This window comes from Coregonus clupeaformis, chromosome 28 (genome assembly GCF_020615455.1).
Source record: "Coregonus clupeaformis isolate EN_2021a chromosome 28, ASM2061545v1, whole genome shotgun sequence".
In the NCBI taxonomy this organism is placed as follows: Eukaryota; Metazoa; Chordata; class Actinopteri; order Salmoniformes; family Salmonidae; genus Coregonus; species Coregonus clupeaformis.
This window is the reverse complement of record NC_059219.1, coordinates 4649056-4673033: the sequence shown is the minus strand read 5'-3', so window position 1 is coordinate 4673033 and position 23978 is coordinate 4649056. Positions and strand designations below refer to the sequence as shown.

Here is a 23978-nt window from a genome sequence, read left to right as displayed (position 1 = left end):
GCTCAGGGAAATGGAAATGTCGTCTGAAGAGAAGCGAGGACAGCTCACAGTGGAGGGAAACCATAATGTTAAGATGTGTGGATTGTGTTGGCAGGGAGAGTGATTTGTACAGTTTAACGCACATTATCACATAAGAAAACACACTTGAGTTTTAAGGCACATTAACAAGCATATAAACACACATGCATGTGGGCACACACACACACACACACACACACACAGAGAGTAGGCTATCGCAGGATTGGTTTTCCAGTTGTGCTATGTGTTTGTTGATGTTTGATTATACAGTAGTTCTAGAGGTCACTTGCACATTAGCTGACATAATGCTCACAGACTCTCAATCTTCACTTCATACCCTCTTCCCTTAGCGTCTAGCCTCTTGTTCAGCATCCATCTCTCTCTCTCTTTCTGCTAACCCCCTTTCTCTCCATCTGACTCCCCCTTGTTTCTCTCGGATTCTGTATGCCTCTCTCTCTCATTCACACTGAGCACACACACCTCTGCATATGTTCCTGTATGTCTCTTTTTCCTCATTAGGCATTGTGTCTGGGTGGTATTGTAAACTGGTAATGAGTTGTGTATAATTGTTCTGATCAGAGGGCGGATGTGTGGGCGTTCCGCTGCCAGAACCCACTGTTCTCCTCCTTGTTCTCCCCTGCCGTTCCCCCTTTTCACCCCTCGGAGCCGAGTCCAGCCGGCGCGGGGTTCTGCGGTTCCTCCAAAGGCCCTATAAATCATGTTATAAATCGGTTATTGTTTTGTTTGTGTGTGTTCTATCCAACCCAAATGTAAATGGAGCCCATGACAACCTAATTTAACCAGTTAATAACTTATGTATGAATTATCTCACTTTTACTAGCCAAAACCTGTAGCTCTCGTTACTATGAACATACACAAGCTCCAATATCTATATCATGTACACAAATTAATAAAAATTGCAAAATAAATGTTTTATCACAAAAAATAACAGTAGACATTTCAGAGCTTTTGGTTATAATGGAATATCTGAGGTCTTAGACAGAGATGGAATGTTCAGGCCAGCGCTTACCAAGAAAGGCCTCCCTCTTACCAAAGTGTAAACGTCGCTCTTTTGCTTTTAAACGTCGCTATGGTAATGCCAAGTATGTCCAATGTGGCGGTGTGGACTGTGGAATACTGTTCAGCAGCAGGTCCTGGCAATCACACCGAGGATCCCTCCAATCCTCCACAAGTCTCTGTTTCCACCTTTAATCACCACTAAATCAGTGTAGTAAGTCAACCTTATGGGAAATAATCATCACTCAATCAGTGTAGTAACTCCACCTTATGGGAAATATTTCCCATATACACTCAGGTAGACGACTCTGAGTCTTACGATACATTTAGTGCAGATCTGGAAACATTGATTTGGAACGGTAAATACATATACAGTGAGGGGGAAAAAAGTATTTGATCCCCTGCTGATTTTGTACATTTGCCCACTGACAAAGACATGATCAGTCTATAATTTTAATGGTAGGTTTATTTGAACAGTGAGAGACAGAATAACAACAAAGAAATCCAGAAAAACGCATGTCAAAAATGTTATAAATTGATTTGCATTTTAATGAGGGAAATAAGTATTTGACCCCTCTGCAAAACATGACTTAGTACTTGGTTGCAAAACCCTTGTTGGCAATCACAGAGGTCAGACGTTTCTTGTAGTTGGCCACCAGGTTTGCACACATCTCAGGAGGGATTTTGTCCCACTCCTCTTTGCAGATCTTCTCCAAGTCATTAAGGTTTCGAGGCTGACGTTTGGCAACTCGAACCTTCAGCTCCCAGATTTTCTATGGGATTAAGGTCTGGAGACTGGCTAGGCCACTCCAGGACCTTAATGTGCTTCTTCTTGAGCCACTCCTTTGTTGCCTTGGCCGTGTGTTTTGGGTCATTGTCATGCTGGAATACCCATCCATGACCTATTTTCAATGCCCTGGCTGAGGGAAGGAGGTTTTCACCCAAGATTTGACGGTCCAAAGCATAATGTTTCCACCTCCATGTTTGACGGTGGGGATGGTGTTCTTGGGGTCATAGGCAGCATTCCTCCTCCTCCAAACACGGCGAGTTGAGTTGATGCCAAAGAGCTCGATTTTGGTCTCATCTGACCACAACACTTTCACCCAGTTCTCCTCTGAATCATTCAGATGTTCATTGGCAAACTTCAGATAGGCCTGTATATGTGCTTTCTTGAGCAGGGGGACCTTTCGGGCGCTGCAGGATTTCAGTCCTTCACGGTGTAGTGTTTTACCAATTGTTTTCTTGGTGACTATGGTCCCAGCTGCCTTGATCATTGACAAGATCCTCCCGTGTAGTTCTGGGCTGATTCCTCACCGTTCTCATGATCATTGCAACTCCACGAGGTGAGATCTTGCATGGAGCCCCAGACCAAGGGAGATTGACAGTTATTTTGTGTTTCTTCCATTTGCGAATAATCGCACCAACTGTTGTCACCTTCTCACCAAGCTGCTTGGTGATGGTCTTGTAGCCCATTCCAGCCTTGTGTAGGTCTACAATCTTGTCCCTGACATCCTTGGAGAGCTCTTTGGTCTTGGCCATGGTGGAGAGTTTGGAATCTGATTGATTGATTGCTTTTGTGGACAGGTGTCTTTTATACAGGCTAAGAGTGTGCTCCTAATCTCAGCTCGTTACTTGTATAAAAGACACCTGGGAGCCAGAAATCTTTCTGATTGAGAGGGGGTCAAAAACTTATTTCCCTCATTAAAATGCAAATAAATTTATAACATTTTTGACATGCATTTTTCTGGATTTTTTTGTTGTTATTCTGTCTCTCACTGTTCAAATAAACCTACCATTAAAATTATAGACTGATCTTTTCTTTGTCAGTGGGCAAACTTACAAAATCAGCAGGGGATCAAATACTTTTTTCCCTCACTGTAATCCTACTGCTATTAAACCTTTAGAGATGTGGTTGGGACTTTTTCCGGCTGTTGGCATGAATAACGGGCTCTGTTAAAGAGAAAAGGGGGTGTATGATCTAGTAAATTCAGCTCTACGCTCACTCCCAATCAGGGGTTTAATTTAAGTGATTCCTGCCCCTGCGTCTCTCGTTTGCGGTCGCGGCAGCCCAATTATGGGTGCATGTCGCATTAACTGTACCATTATCCACCGAATATTCCACCAGTCACTGTTCATTTGGCTCTCCAGCCATGGCGACGCACCGATTTTAATGTCATTCTCTGAGTTTGGGCTGTCTACTACTGACTGACTGGCTCACTAAGACTCTGGGCTTACCAAGACTTCTCTCTCACTTTAGTCCTCTTTCTCTCTGTCTTTGTTCCTGTGACTTTGTTCCTGTTTCTCCATCTTGATGTCTGTCTCTCTGTTCCTGTCTTTGTCTCTCTGTGTCTTTCTCTGCACGCTCCTAACAACAACAAAGCTTGCAATGGCCTGCCCATAAGAACTGGACTGCGTAACCTTCCATTGGCCAGATCTGAGTCCCAAAGAATCACTACAATACCAGATGCAGTTTAATACTTGACACAAACAAACCCTTGTTGAACCTCTGGGGTTGGGTTGGGATGACTCAGTCCTGGCCTGGACTCTTGTTATAGGTTTCTCAGGTTCTCCAGTTTTGGTCCACACTACAGTGGAAGTATAGCTCTACCAATACTCCATTTCACTTAGTACGGGCTAGTGCTTGTGGCAAACGCTCATGTTAGCTTTAGCTACTCATCCTCTGATGAGCTTTACACAGTCATAGGGAACGGTTATCTCAGCCTGCGGTCTCCAGAGGTCACTCTGTTGGCAGGTTACATCATGGTGGTTGTTGTTGTGAATGTAGAGGAAGGACTGTATGGTTAAAATTTCTTTAAATGACCACACAGACATTATTAGAACATGTGATTGGTAGTGAAGTCACTGAAGACTCCATGTCTCCTAATGGCCATATAGTGGCTCTGATGGTTCAAAGTTCCTCTATGAACAGAGAGCTTTCAGGCTGAGAGTTGGGAATGGATGTAGATGCAAACAAGCCGGAATAACCTAGTTGAGGAAGTCATTGTTTTCCCATAGAAACAGAAGGCATGGAATTTAAACTGTTTGGAATTGAGACAGTTTTTTATCCCACTTGAAATTTCTTGCAAATTGTGATTGTACTTCTAAGAATCTGCTTACATATCTTACACTGGCTGCGCTGAGAGGCTGAGAAAAGTCCTTGTGAGCTGCAAGGGATTGAACATTTGGCAGTGTCGATATCGCTGTGTGGTAGACACATTCCAGATTGGCTGACCATTGTTTCCTCTGGGATCTGGCTGTGTTTCTTTCCTCTTTTGACTTGGCACTCTGTCTCATGTACTTCATAGTGCCATCATGGCACTTTATACCAAAAGGTCTTTGTGTCTTATAAAGATTTTGTTGTATACGTTTGTTCATACATTCCAGTGTGATGCTGGCCCCGTGCTGGCCCCATGTAGCTCAGTTGGTAGAGCATGGCGATTGCAACGCCAGGGTTGTGGGTTCGTTTCCCACGGGGGGCCAGTATGAAAATGTATGCACTCACTAACTGTAAGTCGCTCTGGATAAGAGCGTCTGCTAAATGACTAAAATGTAAATGTAAATGATGCATTGTACAGGTTTTACTCTGACCCTTGGTGAGAGGAGGAGAGCAGGAGAAGTGTGTGTGTGTGTGTGCGCACGTGTGTATGTATGTGGGTTAGATGGTCACTGATTGATAAGGATGTGTGTGTGGTAATAAATGTGTGTGTGTGTGTACCTTGTTGCGGCGGCTCCTCTGTGGTTCTGGGTTAGAAGTCTGAGGGTTAGAGCTGTCAGTTTAGACCTCATTTCCTGTGTGTTTAATAAGGAACTCTAATCTGATGGCTGACCACATCTATTCTCAAAGCCTATTATACTGCAGTGTCACTGTGTTTTGTGTGTGTGTGTGTGTGATGATCTCCTAATCCTATAGCCCTATTCATGCAATATCCCATATCTCCTTTGGGATATTGTTAGACATTTCTATAAGCTTTGATGTTTAGAGTGGCTGGAGACTGGTGTACACACAACAAACTTCTCAGAAGTCCAGATTTTTCTCTAGCATGTCCCGCAGCTAATTTCCCTGTCATTACAATCACATGATATGACAAACTTGTTTATATTCATCCCATAATTCTTTGATAGTCGTCTTCCGTGCGTGACTGGCGGTAGGATTCCTCTCTTCCTCTTGGACCACTGGGAGTACGATCAGAAGACATCTGGGAAGCTCAGAGGGAGGTAGACATGAACACCCAGGGCCCTGGAGGGAACCTAGTGCAACCTGCATCCTCTCATGTTCTGTCGTATGGTTCTTGGTCACTGTATCTGTCAGCACTAATGACTTAGTGATGTAATAACAGAAGGAGAACCCATTCCCTGGTTTATGGTCTACTCCTATGGTCTAATCAATGTCACTCTAACAAGGGTTGTTGATGTCTTCAAGACCAAGTCCGTGTTCAACAGTTACATATTGACCTGTGATTCATTTTGATTGGACAGCCAATGGTTTGAGAGGGCTACGGTGCATCAGAGAGGCTGGTTGGATCAGATGCAAGCTTTGTTCATTGGTAGGGAAGTACAATGCTCCCATAAGTCAAAGAGGGCGTGTGTGTGTGTGTGTGTGTCATTCTCTGTGTTGAATATTCCACTCTTTCACTCGCCCTCCCATCTCCCTCCTCCCATTCATTCCCACACCGGAGAGTCAAATGTAATTTTCCCACAATAACTAAAATAACATTTCCTCAGATCGTAGGCAGCATTCTTGTTAACATGTCAACATTTATGAAATGAATGGCTTACCTACTTCAACTAGGGTAGAAGTGAAAACAGTATTCTAGCCAGAAAATACTCAACGCTTTCGTTCTTTTCCCCTCTCTCACAAAAAAAATAATAACCAAAATCAATACAATGCACAAGAATTGACGAAAATTGAAGTTGTGCAGTTTTTAGGGCAAGACAACAACTAGTCTGCCAGAGAATACTTGTCTAAGTGTACGTGACCTTTTAGCGTTTTCCTTCTGTTGTTGGGATATGGTGGGGAGACCAGAAAGACCTATGGAATATAGGGGGTTTAGCCCCAAGCGTGACGGGATATAGGATTACAACCTAATAGCATTTGATAAAATCCTATTGGTGACAGATTATATGGAATGCTCTTTAACCCTTTACCCTCATGGGAATTAGCCTATATGGTTAGGGCTAAATTGAAATGTTTCTTACAGGAGAAATATGAAAAGCATATGCATAACCTTGGTAGCATTTGAAAGGGAACAGTTTTGAGATTATGGGAAAATTATTAGACCAAAATTGAGGACACAACAGTTCACAAAGACTGAATCCAAACATTACACTGTTGATTGTATGTGTATTTTACATTTACTGTACTTTTGGCCACATTCGTTGATAACGAAATCTGAAAATACTCTGGATACATTCAGTAACGTGATAGGAATATTCCTGGAAAATGTGGGGTAAGTGCAACATAAGACAGAAAAATGAGAAGGGTTTGAGTGAGAGGACTAACTGGTGTCTCCAAGTGGCCACACACCTCTTCGAAGTGTGCACAATTCCTAAGTAATTTCAATACACTTTTATCTCAAAGAAGAGTCTTCAACTATAAGGTGCTTTTTTGAGCTCTCCTAGCCGTGCCATTGAGGAACTAGAGCAAGAACACTTGTAGTTGTTTTGTTTGGAACACTGCCCTGCATCCCCACCATCACACAATTACTGTTGTTGTTTACGCAATCTAAAAACGGCCCATTTATAAATCTCAATCTGGGTCAGATGGGCATCATTTGAAAGCTTGTTCTATTGCCAGTATGACTAGCTAAGTTATAAAATATGAGGCTTTCACAGGGCAATTCAGAGAAACAGATCGTAATTTTGGTGCCTATAGAAAGGAGTCATGCGTGCAAATTTTCTTCACAATAGACATAGGCTCATTCTGTTCGGAGCAACCCAGGGTATGACGTCATGTCATATTGTAACTGTACATCAACGTAGTGATCATAAACATTGACATGAGTTATGTGAAGTGCACATTTGGACTCACTGGCGTTTGGCTTGCTTGTATGATATCAAATCAGTATTTATTATAAACCTCAACGTCTCATTTTACATTTTAATCATTTAGCAGACGCTCTTATCCAGAGCGACTTACAGTTAGTGAATACATATTTATTTTTTATTTTAATTTATTTTTTATACTGGCCCCCCGTGGGAATCGAACCCATAACCCTGGCGTTGCAAATGCCATGCTCTATCAACTGAGCTACATCCCTGCCGGCCATTCCCTCCCCTAACCTGGACGACGCTGGGACAATTGTGCGCTGCCCATGAGTCTCCCGGTCGCGGCCGGCTGCGACAGAGCATGGATTCGAACCAGGATCTCTAGTGGCACAGTTAGCACTGCGATGCGGCGCCTTAGACCACTGCGCCACTCAGGAGTCTCGTCTTTCAAAATACATTGAGTCCTCTTCATTTATAGCATTTCCATCACTCAGACAACAACATTATTGCAAAAGTTGCCCAATTAGCGAGAGGGATGGGGGCAACTTCTTGTCGCGTGCGGTGCTCAAGTTCAGAATGACTGTCAGTCAAAACCCATACAACGCTGTGAAGCACAGAGCCTGAGCTCTGAAGTCATTTATAGCATATTACTGTACAGCCACTGCGTTCCAATTTAGGCGCTTATCAGTGCTCGAATCTGCCAAATTCAACCCATATAAGGGTACGAGTATAAAGGGCTACATATGGAATCTGCATTAGGGGGAGACAGGGTCACTGGCCGCCTCACCACCGTTGTCACTGTTTTTGTTGTCGTGCTGAGGAGAAGCATATTGTGCTCTTCTATTGTGTGTGCAATGATGTCAGAGGGGCAAAAACAGTGTTGGTGGTTTGCAGTAACTTATTTTGTTGTTGTAATATCACAAACGGACGTGGCAGTATCACTATTAAGGATTCCAGCTTTGAGGTGGCTGTTAAAGCTGTCACAACATAGGTTGTGTCAACCACCTAAAAACGGATGATGAAAGCAGATCTTAATAACGTTGCAGATTATAAATGAACTGTTACCTCAGATGTCTCTCTCATTATTATATATACTGTATTGCATTTACTTATCACGACTCAGGATATGACCCAGATGCAGACACAGGAGTCGGATAGTTCGATTCTCACAATATTTATTATAACAAAGGGCAGGCAAAGGGCAGGCAGAGGTTCATAATCCAAGACAGAGTCAATCAGGGACAGAACGGCAGGCAGGCTCAGGGTCAGGGTCAGGCAGAAAGGTCAGAACCGGGAAGACTAGAAAACAAAAACTTGAGAGTAGGAGAAACGAGAAACACGCTGGTAAGACCTGACAAAACAAGATGAACTGGCAACAGATGAACAGAAAACGCAGGTATAAATACACAGGGGATAATGGAAAAATAGAAGACACCTGGTGGGGGGTGTAAACAAGCACAAGACAGGTGAAGCAGATCAGGGTGTGACATTACTCTGAAGATCTTTACTGATCAATCAAACCCATAAAGCCTAAGAGTTATTTTGCTCAAGTTCTCTTGCTAAGTAGGGTCTGGTATTTTTATTGCATTTCGACGACGATATTTACAACACTTTTTACAGGTTTGCTATTTTTGAAAGTTCAGTTATTTTATTTCCACTGGGTTCTTTGGGAGTCAGCGGCTCTCCTATAACCATGAAATTGACTTTCTGAGGAGAAAAATCCAGCGCTTTACAGTATAACTGTCCTGTAGGAACTCTAGAACTCTGTTGCCTTGTAGTCACAACGTACCTTGTATTTCAGCAGTCTTTCTAGGGATTGGCCTGTCGTCTCAACAGCAGCCAACAACCACTTGGAGACCCGGCATGAGGAACGAGGTGAAAGAGATCTCCCCTAGCTTTATTGTTTTACACAGTTTTATAGTTTTATTCAGGATGCCAATAGATCAGGATTAGACTGAGCCTATCTTCAGAGGAGTGATTTTCGGTGTATGTGTGTATGTACGCTCCTCTGCCTGGGTGTGTTTCCCTTGTGCTGCTACTTCTCAAGCCGAGCGCCGTTATCTGAGCTCCCTCCCTGCTCGCCAGATTCAGCTGGCATTCCCGCCCCTACTTCGGGATAAAACTGTTGACACGTTGACAGGAAAAGCTTGATACCCTTTTGAGACAAAGAATTCCTCAAATCGTATATTTATTATTTTGTGTGTTATTCCTTTTTCCCCCAATTAACTTTTTGTTCAGATCTCAACCCCTACTTGAGGTGAACGGAGGCTCCTTGTCTCCCTACTAAGCTGGCTTCTCTAATGAGTAGGGTCCTTTTGGTCCTGGAGGATTGAAGTCTGATCGGTAGATTGACCAGGCTTTGTGTCTCCTCCAACAAAATCAGGTAGTGGTGTCTTAACAAGGCCACTGGGTACAGGGACATGCAGCTATGATCTAATGGAGATCATGGTCGGATTAGCTGTGTGTGTGTGTGTGTGTGTGTGTGTGTGTGTGTGTGTGTGTGTGTGTGTGTGTGTGTGTGTGTGTGTGTGTGTGTGTGTGTGTCGGGGATTAGCATTCCCTTGTATCGAGGTTGGTTAGCATAGCTCTTTGATCAATGCAGATTACTGTAGTGTTGGACTCAGAACCTTATAACCAAGTCACCCCACATACGCACACACACACTCAAGACACACACTCTACATTCTCCTCTGAAGTACTGCTCTCTAATCCCTCGGTGGCCACAAACCATCTCTTGGTTTTCAACACTTTATTAACCGACTGTGAAGTTAGGAGAGTCCTATCGAGGAGCCTGGCTGAGAATCTATGGTCCATAAATCAGGTGCTTTCACTGAGGGCTGTTGTCAGTGGTGATGCTAGTAAAGCTCCCAGTTGGAGAATGAATTTTACAGACAGGGAAAGACAACTTGACATCAGATAAAACGCTGCTCTATATCCGTACGCGCCACTGTAAAAGAAAGAGGGAGGTTGAGAGAAAGAGAAGGAAAAAGATGAAGAAAGGGCAGTGTGATTGAGCTCTATATATACAGTACCAGTCAAAAGCTTGGACACACCTACTCATTCAAGGGTTTTTCTTTATTTTTACTATTTTCTACATTGTAGAATAATAGTGAAGACATCAAAACTATGAAATAACACATATGGAATCATGTAGTAACCATAAGTGTTAAACAAATCAAATATATTTCATATTTGAGATTCTTCAAGTAGCCACCCTTTGCAGCTTTGCACACGCTTGGCATTCTCTCAACCAGCTTCATGAGGTAGTCACCTGGAATGCATTTCAATTAACAGGTGTGCCTTGTTAAAAGTTAATTTATTTCCTTTTTAATGCGTTTGAGCCAATCAGTTGTGTTGTGACAAGGTAAGGGTGGTATACAGAAGATAGCCCTATTTGGTAAAAGACCAAGTCCATATTATGGAAAGAACAGCTCAAATAAGCAAAGAGAAATGACAGTCCATCATTACTTTAAGACATGAAGGTCAGTCAATTCGGAAAATTTCAAGAACTTTGAAAGTTTCTTCAAGTGCAGTCGCAAAAACCATCAAGCACTATGATGAAACTGGCTCTCATGAGGAATGCCACAGGAAAGGAAGACCCAGAGTTACCTCTGATGCAGAGGATAAGTTAATTAGCGTTTACTGCCTCAGAAATTGCAGCCCAAATAAATGCTTCACGGAGTTCAAGTATCAGACACATCTCAACATCAACTATTCAGAGGAGACTGCGTGAATCAGGCCTTCATGGTCAAATTCCTGCAAAGAAACCACTACTAAGAAGAAGAGACTTGCTTGGGCCAAGAAACACGAGCAATGGACACCGGTGGAAATCCAAATTGGAGGAAGTCCAAATTTGAGATTTTTGGTTCCAACCGGCGTGTCGTTGTGAGACGCAGAGTAGGTGAAGCATGGAGGAGGTGTGATGGTGTGGGGGTGCTTTGCTGGTGACACTGTCTGTGATTTATTTAGAATTCAAGGCACATTTAACTAGCATGGCTACCACAGCATTCTGCAGCGATACGCCATCCCATCTGGTTTGCGCTTAGTGGGACTATCATTTGTTTTTCAACAGGACAATGACCCAACACACCTCCAGGCTGTGTAAGGGCTATTTGACCAAGAAGGAGAGTGATGGACTGCTGCATCAGATGACCTGGCCTCCACAATCCCCCGACCTCAACCCTATTGAGATGGTTTGGGATGAGTTGGACCGCAGAGTGAAGGAGAAGCAGCCGACAAGTGCTCAGCATATGTGGGAACTCCTTCAAGACTGTTGGAAAAGCATTCCAGGTGAAGCTGGTTTTCGAGAATGCCAAGAGTGTGCAAAGCTGTCATCAAGGCAAAGGGTGGCTACTTTGAAGAATATCAAATATAAAATATATTTTGATTTGTTTAATACTTTTTTGATACTACATGATTCCATATGTGTTAATTCATAGTTTTGATGTCTTCACTATTATTCTACAATGTAGAAAATAGTAAAAATAAAGAAAAACCCTTGAATGAGTAGGTGTGTCCAAACTTTTGACTGGTACTGTATATACAGGTCTTTTTTACGTGGCATCGAGACTCTCCGGTCCGTTTTAAGAAGAAAGGGAGTGGGGAGACTGAAGGAGTGATGGAGGGAAAGATGAAAGGCGACCGTGGTGCGTTTCCTCCATAGCGGCGGTTGGGCTGTGGCCACAGGCGGCTCCCTCAGACCCCATGGCCTCTGTGTTTGTGGTGTGTACACTGTGCACAGGTACGAACAAGAAAATCCCTGTTAAGTTGTCTTGTGGCACTTTGTTGAGAGCTGCGCCGGAGCCGTGGGGAATGTAGTGTGGACGTGCGAACTGAAGACCCTCAGAGTGAGGGAGGGAGGGAGGCTGCGTGTGTGATGTTCAGTTTCTTCATGGCCCGTTTGAAAGGGAAGGTGTATGTGTATCTAGGTGTGTGTGTGTGTGTGTGTGTGGGAGAGCATCTACGTTTGTGTGTGTGAGGTTCAGTCGCGCCGCAAGCCTGGCGGTGTCTCTGTACTCAGGGCCAGACGGTCGGGCGGCTCCCACGGGGTCCCTGGGATACGGAGCCTCCCGGCCGCTGTCATTCATCTGGTTAGGTTTGTCTGACCTCTGAACCCTCACCTTCAACCGTTTGACCCCCCACCACCACCAACCTCAAGGAGAGGGACAAAGCGCCCACCGCCAAGCTCTTTGACACCGAAGAGAAGAGACAAAGAAGGGAGAGAGGGAGATGGAGTGAAAGGAGCTGAGTAAAGAAGGGCAAGATGGTGAGGGAAGAGAGTGCCCAAACGAAATGATCAAATAGATGGAAAGGGAAAGAAATAGGGAAAGGATAGTGATGAGAGAGAGAGATGGAAACACAGTGAGCGAGGGAATGGCAGAATGGTCATTGAGACATAGGGATGACTGTGGTCAGTGACTGTGAGGTTTTACAGTAACTGCCTCCCATGACTCAAACAGAGAGGGGAAAACAATAGCACTCCTATCAGTACACAACTACAGCTATGAAAGCCTTTGACAATTGAGATTTCCATCATCTATATGGTTGTATAAATGGTCAGATGAGTTGAATTGTTGAATCAATATGGTCATAAATCTACCCCAACCTGCCATTTGTATTACTGTGTTTCATCCTGACAACATGGATACTAGAACAATAGCACTGAGTGGATACTAGAACAATAGCAATGAATGGATACTAGAAGAATAGCACTGAATGGATACTAGAACAATAACACTGGATGGATACTAGAAGAATAGTACTGAATGGATACTAGAACAATAGCACTGAGTGGATACTAGAACAATAGCACTGAATGGATACTAGATTACAACATCAACTCAACATGATGGAGTTCCCTCAGCCTCCCAGGACGATGGACCATCCTTCCATAATCTAATCTATCCCTCTCTCCCTGTGTCTATGCAGGACTGTGGCCTGGTGGTGCAACCAGATCAGCCCTGTGGTTTAGAGCCCCTCCCTGGGCCATTCTCTCCAGGCGAGCCCCAGGCCCGAACTCGGCCCTGCACCTCTGGGGATGTACCAGGTCTGTCCCCCCCCAAAGATATCACTTCACATTGTTTTCATAGATAACGTTTCATACATAGCTGAAAGGATTTATGAATTACTGTCAGAAAAATTATTTCACTAAAAGGATCCTCAGAAATCTTCTACTTAGAAATAATTATCATCGCTCTGAAATGTTATGCATACGTGCCCAGATGTCCATATGAAACATTGGTGTGTGTGTATCTGTACAAGGCAAGGCTGATTTTAAGCGGCCAATACACTCTGCCCTTTGATTTAAGTGCAAAAGGTCAGAGGTTAAACTCAGCTATTAAAACCCAATATCCTACCCTGCAGGGCAGAGAATAAATGTCAGCAGAGAGAGCAATGTGATGTGTGTGTGGAGAATGATTACTCTCACAATGTGAAGCTTTGCTGTTGAAAAATCTGTGGAGATTTTGTTAATGGAAATATCTATATTCATTAATAACTATGTTTTTTGGAGCAGGAACAATTATCCACTTTATTCACTTCTGGTTATCTGATTGCCTGCCCTCATTTTCTCTCTCCCTTTCTTTCTTTCCCTCCCTCTCTTCTTCTCTCTCCCTTTCTTTCCCTCCCTCTCTTTTTCTCTCCCCAGGTCGTTGGGTGGTTCCTTGCCTCAGCTGTGCCGACAACCGGACCTGTGACTGGAGAGAGGTTGCCTGGCAACCCGAGGGCTGTTACCACCCCTTGCTGGACCGCCCCCAGCTGCAGGACTGCATGATGTACAGGAAGGTAAGCCCTAAGGCAGGGGTAGGCAACTATATTCATCAGTGGGACGATTTTTGTCGAAGTGGATGCAAATTGACCACAACTAAGCCCAAAAAGAGATTGTATTTGAAAAGAACAATCATGTCATACCTTGTTGACATTGAGACACGATCACATACACTACATGGTCAAATGTATGTGGACACACCTTCAAATTAGTGGATTCGGCTATTTCAGCCACACCCGTTGCTGACAGATGTATAAAATCGAGGACACAGCCATGCAATCTCCATAGACAAACATTGACAGTAGAATAGCCCATACTGAAGAGCTCAGTGATTTTCAACGTGGCACCGTCATAGGATACCACCTTTCCAACAAGTCAGTTTGACAAATTTCTGCCCTGCTAGAGCTGACCGGTCAACTGTAAGTGCTGTTATTGTGAAGTGGAAAGGAGCAACAATGGCTCAGCCGCGAAGTGGTAGACCACACAAGCTCACAGAACTGGACCGTCGAGTGCTGAAGCGCGTAGCCTGTAAAAATCGTCTGTCCTCGGTTGCAACACTCACTACCGAGTTCCAAACTGCCTCTGGAAGCAAAGTCAGTACAAGAACTGTTCGTCGGGAGCTTCATGAAATGGGTTTCCATGGCCAAGCAGCCGCACACAAGCCTAAGATCATTATGCACAATGCCAAGCATTGTTGGTAGAGCATGGCGTTTGCAACGCCAGGGTTGTGGGTTCGTTTCCCACGGGGGGCCAGTATGAAAATGTATGCACTCACTAACTGTAAGTCGCTCTGGATAAGAGCGTTTGCTAAATGACTAAAATGTCAATGTTAAATGTGTGAAGCTTGGACTCTAGAGCAGTGGAATCTTGTTCTCTGGAGTGATAAATCACACTTCAACATCTGGCAGTTCGACGGACGAATCTGGGTTTGGCAGATGCCCAGAGAACGCTACCTGCCAACTGTAAAGTTTGGTGGAGGAAGAATAATGGTCTGGGGCTTTTTCATGGTTCGGGCTGGGCCCCTTAGTTCCAGTGAAGGGAAATCTTAACGCTACAGCATGCAATGACATTCTAGACGATTCTGTGCTTCCAACTTTTTGGCAACAGTTTGGGGAAGGCCCTTTCCTGTTTCAGCATGACAATACCCCCGTGCACAAAACAAGGTCCATACAGAGTAGTTTGTCCAGATCAGTGTGGAAGAACTTGACTGGCCTGCACAGAGCCGTGACCTCAACCCCATCGAACACCTTTGGAATTAATTGGACCGCCTACTGCGAGCCAGGCCTAATCGCCCAACATCATTCCTCAACCTCACTGATGCTCTCGTGGCTGAATGGAAGCAAGTCCCCGCAGCAATGTTCCAACATCTAGTGGAAAGCCTTCCCAGCAGAGGCTGTTATAGCAGTAAACGGGGGACCAAATCCATATTAATGCCCGTGATTTTGGAATGAGATGATGTTCGACGAGCAGTGTATGTCCATAGCCCATGACCTGAGTTCAGGCACTGCTCTCATGTTCCTAGCTAGCTCTCTTCTCAGGTTACTGTCCCACAACCTACTAACAGTACAGATTAGCTATTAGCTTGTTCCCCAAAAGCAGGAGGTAGTTAGGATAGGTTAGCAGCGGGCGCTAACTTGGCGCTAACAAGGCACTCCAGATGAGTCATAAAAGATTACCCATGGATCCAGACAGCAGCGCCGACAGATTCAGTGAGAGTGCTAATATTTTCCACATAAGACACACACACACACTACTGTATGTCTATGTGTGTGAGAGATATTGCACAGGGGATAACGGAATGATATGGAAGCCAGATGTATTGGTCAGGCTCTCTAGCGTGTGTGAAAAAGGTGTGGGCAGATACAGCATGTGTTAAGACTACGCTAACCAGCATGCATCTGGTCTAAAGATGGGCCAGAGATGATCATGTAAGGATAACAAGACAGGCAGTGTCTAGCACATTTCCCTTGTGAGTTAATGTGAGGGCTGAGCCATCCCTCAAACATCTCTCTTTTCTTTTTCTTTCTCGCTCCCCCCCCTCTCTCCGTCTTATTGAATCCAGGTGGTGAGGGTAGATGAGGTAGGCTATGGTATGATGCCTCTGAGGTGTGAGACTAGGGTTTATGTGACGCTGTATGAATAGGTTTATAAACCCAGCAGGGGGTGGCAGAGCTGAGGACAGGAGGAGTGGTGGAGGGACAGAAGCAGTATACTGTATGAACTAAAGTCTCAGCCTTTTGCTCAAATACTGCAGTAATGCTAATGGGATGGCATGCAGTTCGCTGCACTGGTGTCACTGTATGGAGCGGCCCTCAGGAATGTAAAGCCGTTAAATCACCCCAGGAAATATATAAGGCATAGTAGGTATACATCTTAGAGCAGTGGTATTCAAACTTTTTCAGATGGGACCCCATTTTGTCCTCTAGAATTTCTGGGGAACCCATTTTGTCCACTAGAATTTCTGGGGAACCAATTTTTTCCCAATAATTTCTTGCGATCCCACCCCAAATCTAATGACACAACCTTAAAATCTGTAAATTTAGATTTTTACATATAACCTTCAATTCATTGCATTTTCATATTTTATCAAAATGAAAATAAACCAATAAATGCATTTACTCAAAAGAATTTTATCTTTCAAATTATCTTTCTCAAAAATGTTTGTATACTGCCCCATACAATAATCTGTACTCTTAATTTTTGTTCCTAAAAAAACAAACATTTTGGCGACCCCACTGCAGCTTGCAACCCCGACTTTGAGCCATATTAGGCATTTACAGTCTTAGGGCTTCCTATAGGCTTAATCAAATATATCTAGTGAATGTGGGTAGTGGCTTAGTGAAAGCTGTCTCTAGTGAATGTGAGTAGGGGTTTGTGAAAGAGTTGCCAGTTACTTCCAGGACAGAGGTCCGTGTGAACGTGTGATTAAAGTGGGACTTTAGCCACTTTAGCTCACATTGCAGCTAATGCTAATAGAGCCTCTCAACTTCCTATCCTCACATACCCTACCCGTCTACCCCTCTCGCCGTGGTCCCTGATGTCAAATGTAGTCACAAACACAGCCGTGCGCGAACACACTTTCTCTTTTCATTTTTCATCCCTTGACCGTTTCTGACAGGAGACTTTAATATGTATCTGTATCAATAGTGATTTGACACATGAGTTATGAGTTAGGTCAATTTGCTCCAGCTGTCGTGTTTTATGACGTTTCTCTGGACTTCCCCATTTTCTCCTCAACAGATTTGGACAATCAGAAGCTTTCACAGAGATGAGATGTTTGCTACCTCTCACTCTAAACTACAGTCCATCTGTTTTGGCTCTGTTCTGTGTTTGAAAATGTTATTTCACACACTCTGATTGGCTTAGCTGGAAACTGATTTGGACACTGACTGGACACTGTCATATCTCTTTTCATATGTCATATTGTGTTATGTTGATTGGTCGTAATAGAAGCATCCCACTGGGCACAGACGTCTATTCCACATTGGTTCAACATAATTTCATTGAAATTATGTGGAAACAACGTTGATTCAACCAGTGTATGCCTAGTGGGCTTTGCCTCTCATGTGTAAACATTTAGGCAATGATGCAGTCAGCCATAAAGGTCAGCAGTTATAGATTTAAATACATGCCAGTCAACTACAGTGAAATCATTTTGGAGTGCAAATTCAATGTAAACTGGGCCATATTCATTAGGTAGCAAACAGAAGAAAAAGGGCTGAAACAGGGAGGGACTACCTGAACTTGTCCAATAATAAATGCTTGGTATGTTTTGCTACGGTGTGCCCTAATGAATAGAATGTGTTCTTGATCCTGTCAAGTCAAAACCATTATTCTTGCCACTCAGGTAATGTTCATAGGTGACTCCACTAACCGGGGGATGATGTACTTCCTGATGGAGCGGGTCAACTCTAGTCTGGAGGACTGGGGCAAGGCCCACGACAGCCTGGTCTATCGCAACGTCAACCAGGGACACACACACGTCTCCTACTCCTACTACCCCCAGTTCTGGCTGGAGCAGAGCCACAAACCCACCTTCCAGAGGACCCTAGAGCAGCTCATACTGAGGTGAAGGAGAGGGGGAGTCTGGGTGGGTGGATGGGTGAGGGCACCCCTGCTGCACTACAGTATGTCCTGTAATCACTGCAATCTACTCATCAGCTGTTAGATGGGCATCAAGAAGCCATATCTATGCGGAAGCCATTTTGGCTCCTAGCTCCCATAGACACTCGAAGCTCTGTCCCCCCATATGGAGAGGAAGCCTTAATCAGTTTCTGTGATCAAAGGGCCGGGGGCTGTGTTTAAGAGTCATGTGTTAGGAGTCGTGTCACAGTGTAATTTAACACAGCAGGTCTCCCAACCACGGCTCTCTCTCTGGGACCGCACTTTGCTTTGGATGTGGCTACTGAAGTATATGCTGAGCAGGTGCTGTGTGTGTGTGTGTGTGTGTGTGTGTGTGTGTGTGTGTGTGTGTGTGTGTGTGTGTGTGTGTGTGTGTGTGTGTGTGTGTGTGTGTGTGTGTGTGTGTGTGTGTGTGTGTGTGTGTGTGTGTGTGTGTGTGTGTGTGTGTGTGTGTGTGTGTGTGTGTGTGTCCACAGTAGCGCGTTAGAACAATTGTCAGCATGTGTGCCTATGCCTGTTCAATAGATATAGTCCTACTGCCGAGCTGATGTCTTTTTGACCTTTGATCCCCTCCGAAGGTCGCAACCCTTGGAGAACTCCCGTCAGACTGTGCTGGTGGCAGGAGGTGTCCAGTGGCTCAACACCAACCATCTGAGGATCATGAGAGAGGTGCTGGAGAGGTAAACCCACTGATGCATACACTCTGTGGCAAACGCCCTTCCTGACGTTGTTCAGGAATTAGCAACTGCTTAATTAAATCTATTCACTGGCCAATAATAGATCTAATTTAGAGATGCAGCTTACCCACCTCTCTCCTCCAGGGAAGGGCTACAGAATATCATGGTGGTGGTGAAGTCTCTGGGCATGGGCTTCCATCTCCCTGTGGACGGCATCCGCTCTCTCTCACTGGTAGGTCCATCCTCCTGTTTGTGTGCAATCAGTTTTACTCTTTTCATGGTGTCTCCTCCTCAACTCTTTTCTCTGTTTGACTGCTCTGTTTCTCTCTCTGAATCTCTCTCTCTCGATCACTTTCTCTCACTCTGTCTCTCTCTTTTCTTTTCTCTCACTCTCTCGCTCACTCTCTCTCTCTTTTTTCTGTCTTCCTCGTTCTTCCTCTCTCTCTCTTCCTCTCTCTCTCTCTCTTTTCCCCCCCAGCTTCTCTCTTCACTCTAATAATTTTTCCATGCTGTTCATTTGACTGTTTATCTGTTAAAGTTTTTAAAAGCCAGTGCTTAGGCACCTGGTGGATAGCCCTCTGACCGTGCCGTGTGTATTTATCTAAAACATTATTGGCTAATAGTCCATGGCGTCCAACATGCTGACTGATCCAACATCAGCAATGGCACCCATTCAACAGCAATATAACTAATTCAATTCAACGGTCAGTTATACTTCAGACGTGTTGCAATAGGGGCATCAGAGAACTGTACAAATGTTATGGCTACGATATGGCTCCCACTGTGAATGTTTTAAGATAGTTTTTCCTTATGTTGAGTAGTGATTACGTCTTTGTTGTCTTACTTTAACTTGCCCAGAGAGGAGTACAGGAGCTGTACAGAGAGAACAGCAACATCCTCACCGCCGCAAAGCACTATGGGTATGAGGTCATAGACACATTCAGCATCACCATGGGCCGCTACAAAGAGTTCCTGCAGGGACGGTGCGCCTGCCATTTTCATGAGGTAAACCCCCCCACCCGCCTTCACCCTCGTCTAGAAAACGACAGTAGCCCATGTTCTCGCCCCACCCTTATTGAAACAGTGTGTATCACCTTGAACATCCTAATTCAGCATGTTCGTTTTGTTCATCATAGTTTATATTCATTCTCAGTATTTGGTTAACCTCCCAGTCAGTTATCCAAATCACAGCACAATGTTATCAACACTATAACACAGGTATTGCATGTCTCTCTCTGGATACAGTAATTGATACCAATTGTAACTAATGGTTTGTCTAAATCTCAGTGGCCAGGGAACATAGCTAGATCCACAGCAAGCTCTTTCCCCAAGGACTCCCTCTCTCTCTCCGACTGTAATTTCTGAAATAACTTAATTATGGATACTTGCTATTTCTGTTCGCACACACTCCGACTTACCATGAGGGAATCTTTGGGCTTAAATAATCCTTGGCTTTAAACCTACGGAGGATCCAAATACCGAGCAGCCATTTTCTGGGCCTAGAGGAAATCGGTTCTTATGCCCTCTTGATTGAACAATCCCCCTCCATGTCAGGGAGCTTTCTAGAAGGAAATCCTGCTGTACCATACAGACGCACACACAGTGGTGTAAAGTACTTAAGTAAAAATACTTTTAGGTACTACTTAAGTAGTTTTTTGGGGTATCTGTACTTTACTTTACTATTTATCTTTTTTTACAACTTTTACTTTTACTCCACTACATTCCTAAAGAAAATAATGTACTTTTTACTCCATACATTTTTCCTGACGCCTAAAAGTACTCGTTACATTTAGAATGCCCAAGCAGGACAGAATTATGGCACATATCTATATAACGCTTTGTCATTCCTACTGCCTCTGATCTGGCGGACTCACGAAACAAATACTGTGTTTGTAAATTATGTCTGAGTGTTGGAGTGTGCCCCTGTCTGTCCGTAATTAAAAATAATATGAAAATAGTGCCATCTGGTTTGCTTAATATAAGGAATTTGATGTATAGCTTTTACTTTTACTTTGTACTTTTACTCAAGTATGACAATTGAGTACTTTTTCTACCACTGCACACACACACACACACACACACACACTCCCCTTCTCCCCCTTCTCCAGCTCCCTGTAAAAAGAACAGTCACTTGTTTTAATTGAGCTATAAAATTGGCCCATGGATCGGTTAATCAGTAATTAGCAGTTAGGCCGGGTTTTATTGGGCCGTAAAGCCCCACGTTGATAGCAGCTGGGCCCCAGCACGTGTGTGAAGTGGTTTTCAGCATACGTACGAGGACATGTGCACCGCCTCCGTATCCCCGCCCTCCCCTCCCAGTTCATATTGGTCTTAAGTGACAACAGGATTTCCCATAGGGAAGCCAGAAGGATGTTTGGGACCCATGAATTAAGTAATGTCTAACCCAAGCCCCTGAGGGGATGGAAAGGGTTTCTATTATGTCAGGATTTAGGTCAGGCTTGGATTGTCCCAGCGTGGTTTATAATAGAGTTAGAGGAACCCCAGACTGTGACCATGGATTTCCACTCTGTTCTGTGAAACCCCAGGCAACATTAGCTAGCCTCCGGTATTAGAAGCTCTGGCCATGGTCTAGTTAGTTAGTTACAGTATAATATAAGTATGTAGATGTTGTGTTAGAGGTGAGGTGTTGATGTGGTTCTCCTCGCTGTGTTCCTTGAAGGTGGAGAAGCTGTCGTTCTCCAAGGCTCCCCTGCACAGGAAGATGAAGCTCCTTCGACACGGCGAGGAACCTGGAACCGGAACCAGTGGAACTGGAACTGGGTTCAGTGATCAGCCCACCCTGCAGCACCAGGACCAGTGGGCGGGGTCTAACTCCTCCACCTATCACGTGAGAGGAGCAGTGAACCAGGTGTACTCGCAGATCCTGCTGAGTAGACTGTGTGTGAGAGACACGGGAAACTAGACCCACCCCTCGCCACCACTGACTGTGTGCGTGCTTGTGTCCTTGCTTACTAACGTGCGTGCGTGCGTGCATGCGTGTGTGTGTGTGTGTGTGTGTGTGTGTGTGTGTGTGTGTCCATACAAGCGTCTTTCTAAAGAATGAGAGGTCATTCCGTCCAGGAAGTGCTGGAGTAACAGGAGAGTCCTGACTGGTCAGCCGTGAGACAGACATCACCACTGTCTGTCACACTGACCTCCTCTGATTGGCCCACACACTGGGCCCCCCGTCATGTGACTTCTACCTCTGCTAGGTAGAGGTTTCCAGATGGCCGAAAGAGGGGGATCGCTGGCCTACTGCCGAAAGACGAGGGAAGCAGCTGGATAAAGAAAAAAGAGGAGAGCAAGAGTGACTGTCGAAGGAGTGTGTCGTGTGCACCTCCCAAATGTAAGCCCTGCTCTCCCACCAACCGACAATGCTCCCTCAACGCTCCAGCACAAACCCTTACAATTTTATAGTTTTATAGTTGTGGAAACGTTGTTGAAATGTTGTACAGCAGTGGTTCTCAAACCTCTCCTCAGGGACCCCCGGCAATTCCATGTATTTGATGTATTCCAGAGCTAGCACAACTGATTCAGATTCAACTTGTCAACCAATCAGGTGAGCTAGTTCAGGGCTACAACATTGTGAAACGTCTGGGGGTCCCCGAGGAGAGGTTTGAGAACCACTGTTGTACAACTTTTGATGTGTGCCTCTGATGCCTTTATGCATCAGGAAAGCCTATCTCTTGCCATTAGAGGGACTTTTGGATGTCCAGCTATTCCTCCTCATATACCTCATTCTTCCGCGTGTTCTGTGGATACCACAACGTATTCTATTCTATGCCAAAGATATGACGAAAGCTGAGCTATTCTTCAAGCGAATGTCTTATGTATGATTTTCTTATATTTCTATATATTTTTCTACAGATGTTTATTCGTGCCTATATTATTGATAATCAGTGTATAATGTTTTACATGCAGCATATTGTTTACATGCTAATGAAGGCTATGTATTTATACATATTGTCTGATCTGTCCTCCGATCATTTGTATGGAGGGAACTGAGCTGGTGAAGATGAAGGTAATTGTAACAGATAGCCACAAACACATGCATACACACACACACACATACACACAAGAGTGGAGACCACCTGCATAGCTCTGTTTAGTAGTCCTATGGAACATTGATATCAAACCTAATCATTTGATTCAGTGATTTTGAAGGAAAACTGAAGGAAAAAGAACAGAAAGACATTATATTTGCTTTATGCAAAATATTATCAACACTATTAATTTATTATTAAAGAACATGTATCTTCAAATGGCACTAACTTCAGCTTTGTGTTTCCAGATGGTACATATAAGAGTTATTCCATTGCAATATTCTCACATTAAAATATATATTTTCTTAACTTAACTTTGTGTCCATAAACTGTTCTGAAAGCATGAAACTGTATTTTGAAAGTTCCACAAAGCCCTAGCTTTTAAACAATTAGGATGTTGGCCTCGCAGATTTCCCCTTTAAGTTGTGCACCACATGAGGATAAGCCTGTGCATGCTGTTTGCGCACAGAATTCGACAAATCCTTTAACAGTCATCATCACAATTCAACCATGCAGAGGTATGAAGACGTGTGATTCTCTGAAGAAGTTGGGCAGAGGCGCGCTCTTTTGTTTTCCTTCGTTTTGTAATTTCCTTCGTGCCACCAAGACAGCGTTTGATCATATTTCTTGTCGCGCATAGGCCTATACATCTCTGTCACCTGGTTTAGGAGGACCTAATTAGGGAAACAAATGTTCAATTAGGCTACAACTGTGCTATAATAAAATGGATATCGGTATAATGCGGTTTTACTCCGTCTCGCGCGTAATGTGCCCTGTCTGACTCCGCTTTGCAGTCATGTCCCGGTAATCCGACACATCCAATCACCCTACCCACCGTGTGATCTGGGCAGAGATCGAGCAACACGATCGAAAGTAAAACGAATGTATATTTAAATGTAGGCGTAAGTCGTATTTAAGGTCAATGTAATGTTAGGGCCTTATACCAGAAAGTTATGTCAATTTTATTCAGGCCTACTTACAATTAAAATTGTGTGTTCAAATTATGTAGCTAAGGCGTATCTAAAAAACTTTATAAACACGGTTATATGACCGCAATGAAATGTAATACAATGTAGCGATATATTGAACATATATCCATATTTGTTTAAAACGTTGGTTTTACAGTTTGTAGATCAAATAAAGGGAACGCATACAAAGTGAAGTGCGTGCATAAAGTGTTTCAAATTGAATGGTCTTGTGCGGCATGTGGCTAATTAACAGCATTGAGTGGGTGAGGGATAGAATAAGGTAAGACGCAACAGTCTCGATCAAAAGGTAGGTTAATGTAAAAGGTTATAGACAAAGGCTTGACTTTTGGGCACATGTAACTGCCCTGAAGACGGTGGGCCT

General features: G+C 44.0%; 1 protein-coding gene across 3 annotated transcripts in view; it reads left to right on the top strand.

Moving 5' to 3' along the window:
• The window catches only part of LOC121542542 (cadherin-like and PC-esterase domain-containing protein 1), a 78838-nt gene extending 55896 nt beyond the window's left edge, over positions 1-22942 (top strand). For 2 of the 3 annotated variants that reach the window (XM_041851934.2, XM_041851935.2), the window contains exons 15-21: positions 12949-13066; positions 13667-13803; positions 17634-17854; positions 18487-18588; positions 18730-18817; positions 19444-19590; positions 21266-22942. In XM_041851934.2, the coding sequence (XP_041707868.1) occupies positions 12949-13066; positions 13667-13803; positions 17634-17854; positions 18487-18588; positions 18730-18817; positions 19444-19590; positions 21266-21508 (1056 nt within the window). In that variant the 3' untranslated portion in view covers positions 21509-22942. Of the gene's footprint in view, positions 1-12948; positions 13067-13666; positions 13804-17633; positions 17855-18486; positions 18589-18707; positions 18818-19443; positions 19591-21265 lie in introns of those variants that run through there. The other variant, XM_041851936.2, reaches the window with a different exon arrangement.
• The last annotated feature ends 1036 nt before the right edge of the window (positions 22943-23978 follow it).